Source organism: Micropterus dolomieu, linkage group LG23, assembly GCF_021292245.1.
Source record: "Micropterus dolomieu isolate WLL.071019.BEF.003 ecotype Adirondacks linkage group LG23, ASM2129224v1, whole genome shotgun sequence".
In the NCBI taxonomy this organism is placed as follows: Eukaryota; Metazoa; Chordata; class Actinopteri; order Centrarchiformes; family Centrarchidae; genus Micropterus; species Micropterus dolomieu.
The window spans coordinates 12,794,698-12,803,809 of record NC_060172.1 but is presented as its reverse complement, the minus strand read 5'-3'; the positions used below and the strand labels follow the sequence as shown (position 1 = coordinate 12,803,809).

General features: G+C 35.8%; 1 protein-coding gene across 2 annotated transcripts in view; it reads right to left on the bottom strand.

The window, feature by feature from the left end:
- Positions 1 to 759: 759 nt before the first annotated feature.
- The window catches only part of LOC123963840 (15-hydroxyprostaglandin dehydrogenase [NAD(+)]-like), a 15,449-nt gene continuing 7,096 nt past the window's right edge, over positions 760 to 9,112 (bottom strand). The window contains exons 2-8 of one of the 2 annotated variants that reach the window (XM_046040910.1): positions 5,294 to 5,431; positions 4,153 to 4,276; positions 3,216 to 3,322; positions 2,767 to 2,863; positions 2,091 to 2,167; positions 1,761 to 1,918; positions 760 to 1,581 (exon numbers count right to left, since the gene is read on the bottom strand). In XM_046040910.1, coding sequence (XP_045896866.1) covers positions 1,464 to 1,581; positions 1,761 to 1,918; positions 2,091 to 2,167; positions 2,767 to 2,863; positions 3,216 to 3,322; positions 4,153 to 4,276; positions 5,294 to 5,386 — 774 coding nt within the window. In that variant the 5' untranslated portion in view covers positions 5,387 to 5,431 and the 3' untranslated portion in view covers positions 760 to 1,463. The remainder of the gene's footprint in view (positions 1,582 to 1,760; positions 1,919 to 2,090; positions 2,168 to 2,766; positions 2,864 to 3,215; positions 3,323 to 4,152; positions 4,277 to 5,293; positions 5,432 to 9,112) is intronic. The other variant, XM_046040911.1, reaches the window with a different exon arrangement.

Sequence of the window (9,112 nt, the reverse complement as noted above, 5' to 3'; positions counted from 1 at the left end):
GGTTCACGCAAGCCGTTTTAAAATAATCAGGGACACAACCAGTAGATAGGGAGCTGTTAAAAACAGAGATCAAATGGGGCCCAACAGAATCTATTACTTTCAGTAAAAATTTTGTAGGTATTACATCAAGTGGGGTGGAGGACACTCTCGTTTGTGATACTGTTTTTAAAAGCTCAGACAAGTCGATGGGATAAAACTGGTTAAAACTCCATTGTTGCTGGTGAGGAACCTCTGAGTAAGAGGCCGCGGGGGTAATAGAGGCTCTGATTGACACCACCTTATTGGTAAAATAAGATAAAAACAATTCACCACTGTAGCTGTTAAATAAATGTAGTGGAGTTAAAAGCAAAATATTTCCATATAAATATTTAGTGGAGAGGACCTTTAGAGTAGAATAGCATCGAAATACTCAAGTACAATAGCCTGCAAGTAGCCTGCCTCAAAGGTAAATTTAAGTACAGTACTTCAGAAAATATAGGCTACTTAGATTCCACTTTACCTTGGCACCGTTTTGCAGGAGCATCTAAGTCATTGCTTTTCCTATTCCCCCCACTGCTCCGGTCATTATTGCAATTTTACCATTTAATGCCATTTTAGTTGTTTAGTCAGAGGAGAGAAGCTCTCAGCTGTTGAGTCCCTGCAGGAGATGTAATAATGAAGAATGGAGAGAACTCACTGTACTTTTAAACTGACACGCATGGGCAAAGAGCCGGAGGCCATCAGTTTATTGCCTAACTTCATTATGGTTTAATTTTTAATTATGTTGAAACAAAAGTAATCTAACTACAGATTATCAGTGGCAAACACACACAATGGTAATAGACTCATCAGGCATGACTCAGTGTGGTTCACAAATAAACACTTCATTGAACCAACTCCAAAAAGTCAAAGGCAGCAGCATCAAAAATCACAGACCTGAACCAAAACCTCCCTGTCTGATTATCTGTATATGTCTGCCTGCCTTCCTACAAGTTAATGTCTGTAAGCCTGTCTTATCAATAAATCTCTTAAATCATCCTGCCTGCCTTTGTCTACATTTGAGTCCTGTCCTGCATTTCCTGAGCTGTTACACACCATTATATTTTTTTACTCTGTTTCACATTTAACAGATAGTTACTTGTTACTTCCAGATTACGATTTTACATACAAAACATATGACATATAAAATATGATTCATTATTATAGCTGAAACTACCTAGCAGTATATGAAGCAGCTCCACTGGAACAAAGTACACCATTAAGAAGAAGAAAACATTAAGAATTAAGAAATCATACTTATGAATGTTACATTCAACTTCCGCCAATATTTCTGCCAATATCCCCCTAAATCTTACACACTGATCCTTTAAGACATTTTTTTTACTTTGCACATCACCGCACTTAGAGACATTACAGTTTTGATGACAAGATTAGTCTAATGGTTGATTCTGTATGATGGTGTTGTTTCTCATTGTCAAGAGCTACTAGATGAATGAGGGAAAAGTCATGTATTTCCTTCCTTGTGGTAACACCAGGAGGGCCTCTCCATTCTTCGTCTCATCTGTCAGCAGCTCGAGGAGGCAGTCTGCTACCTCAGATGTACTGAAATATGAAGGTATAGTGACCTCAATAAATATGCATGTACACAGTATCATACGTGCGTGTGTCGTGATAATGTACTTCAACATGATGTCATCAAAGGGTCTAAAAATGACTGTCAGCACCTAAGGTTAACCTGCTGCAGAACAAACAAACAAAAATGTTGTGAGCGTTAGACTTACGTTAACACCCCATGCTTTTCTAGTAATTGTTTGGTTTCATCAGCCAGGTGGGAATATGGCCCCAGATTGGTTCTAATGGTAGAGAAGATTTCAGTTTGGACACAACCTGGGCAAAGGACATTGACCCGAATACCGTAGCCTGATGCAGCAGAGGCAGCCTAGTAACAGACACACACATACACACAATTAAGCTTCAACTGTTCGGAGGAACAATGTATAATACAAGCACTGAAAGGAAAAGGCTGTATGTATGTTTAATTATAGTGCTTTTATTCCACTAAACTAATTTCTTTATCTCTCTGGCTTTTATCATAACAAAACCTTCTTTACCGCCATGGCTCGAGTGAAGCCGACCACTCCGTGCTTGGTGGCCGTGTAGACAGGAAAGCTTAATACAGGACTGACACCTGTAGGATGTAGATTTTACAAGTCAATATTAAATTTCACATTTTGAGTTGTCAAAACAGAGATGCACAAAATGTGTCTATGTTGTGTCTTATTTTCATACAACAATGTCCAGACCTGGTGGCATTTCCCATCAGTGTGCTGCAACTGTGACCCATTTAAATCTTACTATTGGTTCCTCTTAGATGTTGTTTATTCATGTTATTGGCTGTGTGCAGTTTTCTGAGGATTTACCTTATCTAATAATTGAGACAAAAACATTGCATGACAGGATGTGCTTCACGACTGGATAGAAATTGGATCAATAATATGTCTGACGATAGTGAGAGGCATCCAGTAGTGTTTCAGGTGGGTTTACAAAATCAGTGATTTTAATCAGTGTCAAGTTGCAAGTACAGTGATAACTATTCCAGCTAGGCTCTAGCGTGTGGGTGCCACGAGATGTGGGGACCCTTTTTCAAATTTTAAAAGTTATGAGGTAATTGTCAAAGTTAGTGCATAGTGTGTAAGCTCCTTAGAATATGCAAAAAGTGTATTCAAATAATGGTGTTTTCTTTAATAGGGAGAAACAAACACATCTGCAGTACATGGTGGGCTTTACCTGCCATGGATGAAGTGTTGACGATGATCCCTCCCCGACCTCCACTCAACTTGCTCATGTGCTCCAGAGCCAGGTAAGTCCCCCTGATAACCCCCACCTACAACACAGAATGGTTAATAGCTGTTTTTGGTGTTGTCAGCAGAAATCTCTTTTTCTGTCTATAAACACGTTAGCGGCTGCTGCAGGCCGTCCTTTGAGTACCAAATGTTGAAACAGAGGAAGCTGAATGCAAAATTTAACTGTCACATTGCCAAATAATTTCTTTACCCTAACCACTAAAAAAGAAAGAAATGAAAATGTTCTTTCTTGCAGTGTTGGAAGACATAATTCATGAAACACTGCATACACAAATACAGTGTGTTGAGGTGTAATTTCCCTTTTGGGAGCCGGGTACAAGTAATGTCCATAATCCCAATCAGAGGTAGTTTGTTACTCTTTCTACTTCTTACAAGGTTTGTGGAGACAGTTTTCTCCCACGCAGTCTCATTCCCGTTTGCGGCATTGTTGCACAGGATGTCTATTCCTCCGAAGGTTTCAGCGGTGTTCTGAAAGGCAGCTTGAGATATATACATACATTTATATATATATTTGGCGACAATATTGATAATCCATGAATCAGTCAAGGCGTTTTTTAAAGATAAGTTTTTTTTAAAAGTTAAATAAAACATTAATAGAGAAAACAATCAGTAGGCCTATTGTTAATTAAATAATAATTTGTTGCAGTAGTAATTTACTGACATGAAATTATTATTAACTATAATCAAATCTTCACTGAATGTAGACTATGTTATATTCAAGTTATCAAGTTGTATATTTTATATTATGCTATTTATGTTTTTAATCGGTTTTAAATGTACATAACTTCTGCTTTTACCTGTAAAGTGTCTTTGAGTGTCCTGAAAAGCGCTATAGAAATAAAATGTATTATTATCATTATTATTATTATTATTAAGTTGTTTAAGGCTAATATTTTGTATGTTGTGCAATAATTGATGCAATTATCATCAATCAAGTTCAAGATTTATTTCAGATGCATGAACAAAAAGCTTGTGCTGATGATGTTCCGATGACATATATATATGTGAAAAAAGTACACCAAGTACATGTGTAACATTTCAAAAGAGGTTGCAATCTTGTGATTTATGAAATATTTTCTCAAGTTGACCTGCGATTAAATGCCATCTGATCGGCTTAACTCCTGTAAACTCAACAAGACAAAATGTTCCTGAGTTTGGAAGCTTCCTGTTAAACATCTGCTAACTGGAACCTTTGGTTGAAAAAACAATCACAAAACACTCTGCAAAGTCCTGGTATGACTGATTAACTTCAAGCGTTTCCAGGCTCTTCAGCACCTCTCCCACTTGTCTTATTTCTCATTCGTGTTACCTTTCACCTGCTCCTCTGATTCAACATCACATATGTGGAACAAAGTTCTCTCCCGTCCGTACACTTTCTCAAGGGCTTCCATTAAATTCTTTCCTTCAGTTTCTTTCACATCCAGGAGGGCTACCTGCACAGGTGAAGAGCCATCACATATACAATCAGTTGCCTTTTTGTTTTTTGTTTTTTTACTTTACTTCTCACTATTTATCTGTACTTATTTATGGTCTAAAACAACAGAATTTCCCATCTGGGAATCAATAAAGGCTTATCTAATCATACCTTGTCTTTATTCTACCTTTATTGATTTAAATAGGGTGAAAATAACTAGTACATGTAGTACATATTCTTTAATTCACATTTGAGGTACTTGCAGGCTATTGTAATATAATATAATAATAATCTTTACTTGTAGAGCACTTTTCAAAAACAAGTTAAAAAGTGCTTTAACAAGTGTAAAGACAATAATACCCAAAAAACAATAATACAGAAACAATACAAAATAAAACACCACCTTATTGGTAAAATAAGTTAAAAACTATTCACAGTCATCATTGCTTCCAGCAGAGGCACAAGGAGGGGTTGGGTTTACCAGCTGATCCACAGTCTTAAATAGAAACCTGGAATTGTGTTTATGTGTAGTAATGAGTTCAGAAAAATAGTGTGTTCTCGCATCCTTAACCATGTTATTGTAGTTAATTAATAAATCCTTCAGACTGAGGTAATGGACTTTAATAATGGAAATGGAGACTGGATTTTTTCCATCTGCGCTCTGCTTTCCTGCATTCCCTTTTTAGGCTGCGAATGCTGTCATTTATCCAGGGTTGCTTACTAGCTTTAGACGTAGGCCTAACCTTTAGAGGAGATTACTATTACTTGGGAATATCAATTTTATACTACTTTATACTTCTACTTCACCACATTTCAGAGAGAAATATTGTACTTTTCATTTCACTACATTCATTATATATCAGTATATTTATTCTGTAGTATTGCGACTTTTACTTAAAGCCATGATTTGAATACTTCTTCCACCACTGAAAACAACTAGTAACTGTAGCTGTTAAATAAATGTAGTGGAGTTAAAATCACAATATTTCCCTATATAGTATTTCAGAAAATATAGGCTACTTAGATTCCACTTTACCTTGGCACCATTTTGCAGGAGCATCTCAGTCATTGCTTTTCCTATTCCCCCCACTGCTCCGGTCACTATTGCAATTTTACCATTTAATGCCATTTTAGTTGTTTAGTCAGAGGAGAGAAGCTCTCAGCTGTTGAGTCCCTGCAGGAGATGTAATAATGAAGAATGGAGAGAACTCACTGTACTTTTAAACTGACACGCATGGGCAAAGAGCCGGAGGCCATCAATTTATTGCCTAACTTCATTATGGTTTAATTTTTAATTATGTTGAAACAAAAGTAATCTAACTACAGATTATCAGTGGCAAACACACACAATGGTAATAGACTCATCAGGCATGACTCAGTGTGGTTCAAAAATAAAAACTTCATTGAACCAAGTCCAAAAAGTCAAAGGCAGCAGCATCAAAAATCAAATGGCGAAGTTGAGGTCAAAAACGGACAGCTAAGGTCAAACACTGGAATATCTCTAGCACGCTGACACAAGGGTTCAAGACAAACTGGCACTGATGAAAAGTACTTATACACTAGGGCTGCGGTCGAAAAGTCTTTTTTGCTTAGGAAGGTTCCTAACTGAGTGAAGTGGAACCGGAAGTATTTCAGCGGCAGCCATGATAAGAGCTGTTTGAATTCTCTAAAAGCTAAGGAAAGGAGCCTCAATGCTTCCTTTTTATATTACCTTTAGCATAGGGTACACCGGACCATCCTTTATGAAAGGAAAGGAGAGAATTTTTATCAAAATTTCAATGTTTTGGAAGCTTTATGTTATTTGGAATGTGGTTGTATGGAGAAAAATGTTTTGAAAATAACTCCCAATAAAAGTGAACATATAAAAAGTAAATATGGCCAAAACATGGACATTCACCTGGTATATTTTTGAAAGATTGTAATAAGTGTTACATCAGTTTCTATTCATCACATTTACAGTTACAATTGTATTCCAGGTGTATTAGAAGATATTCAGGTGCATTATAATCTATTTCTTATGATGGTTTTGATGGTTTATTGCATTAAAATATAGCTTTTTTTACCAGGCGAGGATGAAAATCTCACATTTTTTCTATATTACATCTCCATGTAGTCTGTAATGGTAAAAGAAATATGTTAATATACAATGGATTTATATTTCTTAGCTTCTGGCCTTTCAAAGGAGACCAGAATTATGCATCTAGGCCAAATGGTTGAGGAGATATTACTGATTTATTTTGTTTTTCTTAGAAATAGGTGCCAGGGTCCATGTGTTTAATTTCGTATTAAAGTGCATTGTAACTCACATTACTGAGATTGCAACGAGTATAATATCAGGGACATCACTTTTGCTTGCATTGAAATACAGGGTATGCGTAACCTGCACTTGCAAAATCTTTGCACTCATCTTTTTGTCCAACATGTTCATATAAAAAGCATACATAATTAATAAAAAGCAACAGACAAACTGTTCTTCCATTTCTACTCTGTTGAACAAAAGTAATGTTACATGGGCGTCAGAAGCAAATATATATATATATATATATATATATATATATATATATATATATATATATATATATATATAAACATCTAATAATTATTTTTCTTATTATTATTTGTGGGGGCTTAGGACCATGTTAGGGTGTTTCAGCCCCCTTAAAATAAGCCTAACAACGTCCATGTATAATATTACCGATTTGTTTTTGTAATGTGTTATATTACGGCGTTACAGCAAAGCAATACATTGCTGTAATTGCTGTGTAACGCGTTACTCCCAACACTGGTTATAAATAAATTTAAAGTTCATTTTCAACTTTACTGTGCAAGAGATCAGACTGGAGAGATGTACCAATTTTTCTTTTAACTTTTTATTTTTACTGTTTGCTTTTTCACTACACACTAAAGAAATATAACTTTATTTATTTATAAATATATATCAGTGTAAACATTATGATTAGTTATAATTTTTTATAATTTACTGTGTGTCACCGAAACTGCATTACACCCTGTTTATGGGTTTTTTGGCCTTCTGAACAAAAAAAACATACAATTTTCATAAATCCACATTCAGTAAGTAAATAACCCTATTAGGGGAGAATTCAAAGGAGCAAATTAAGTTGGACACCAAATTTTTCAACAAGTTTTAACTTGTATGTCCTACTCTTAAAGGAGAACTCCGGGCAATTTTTAAGTTAATCTTGATCGTTATACCTTTTGTGAGTACTGTCTATAGGAAAAAAAACGAACCGGATTGTTGCTTGCAACACGGAGCCGCTTCAGCTAATGCCCAGAGCTCCCACTCAGCTAAAACGGCAGTTATGGGGGCATATACATAAAGAGTGTCTTTGTGCCTCTTAACAGACACAAAACGCAATTAAAATGTCTGTCCAACATGAACAGGGCCCTTACATGACAACAAGATGCGTTTAGCAACTTAGCCAATTATGTACTGGGTGTTTGTATGGGGTGGTGCCTTTGGTGTGAGAAACCCAGGTTCAACTCTCCACTGTGACCGTCCACCATTGTGTCCTTGAGCAAGACACTTAACCCCTAGTTGCTCCAAAGGTGTGCGACCTCTGACATGGCAATTGTAAATTGCTTTGGATAAAAGCGTCAGGTGAATGTATTTTTTACAGTTATCAATTAGACAATACATTTAAAAAAAGCTTGTAGTAACTCTTCAAACATACCTAGTGAACTAAGGACTTTCTGTAGATGACACAAGAATGTATGTTCTTCTACTTAAGTTATTTCTACTTAGTCAAAATGATCACTCCAGCCTGAGTACAACTGATCCATATGACCACAGGTTAAAGCTTCAGCGAGTGGAACTCACTTCATTACATAATATGTGCTTATGATAATAAACAATTATATGCATCAGTAAAACGGTAACCTTGTCTTTGTTCAAATGTCCTCTGATGTTCAATGTGACATCTCTTCTGTCCCTCCACTAACTCCACTTGATGCTGACTGGCTTTCCTTGCTCTTCTCAGGGTGTTTAAATTTGAGTGATGTAGTCTTCCCCTCAGCTTCTGCATTTGATGTTATGCACAATAGGCATTTTGACAGTAGTGTTTAAAGGTCTGATATGCAAAAAACATGTTAATGATCAATGTCATACCATTCATTGGTATATTCCCCAGTTAATATAAATTGTGGTGTATTTAGATAATTCTGGAAGTACTCTTAAGAAGTAATAAGGGTCTTAATCAAAAGCTAGCATCATTTCTCAAATGCTTAATTTTATGAATTTATATGTATAAAAATGTAGCTGGTATTTGAATCAGTCGATAAATAGAATTAATAAAAAATAGAAAGAGAGAATACAGTTCAGTTTTAAAAGTAGTTGAGATTGTACATGCAGACAAATGCTTCTTGAAGTCTAGGAGGTTTTTTTATTGATTAAATTCATACACTGTGTTTTGTATAGTGTTTTGAGTTGTATAGAAAACACATCATTGTTTGGAAATGGCTTTAGTGTCAAACTAATATTGTGTTACAGTGTGTTACAATACAGTGCTTTCTATGCAGACTGCATACGTTTTTATCTTTTCATATATGGCTGATGGCATAGGATATGTTTCTGTGGCCGTCCACTGACTAGTTACGGTCTTTAAAGGATCAGTGTGTAGGATTTTGTGGCAACTAGTGATGTAATTTCAGATTCCAACTATCTGCTCTACTAAAACATAACTATGAATATTGTATAACATTTCTACAAATAGATCCTAACACTGAGCCTTCAGGTTGAGAAAGTGATAGACTTTGGCCTCTGTTGTCAGAAGTAAATGTCATCTTTGATCAATAAATGTTAAGGTGCATGGATATTGGTATTTGTCATGTTTCTCAT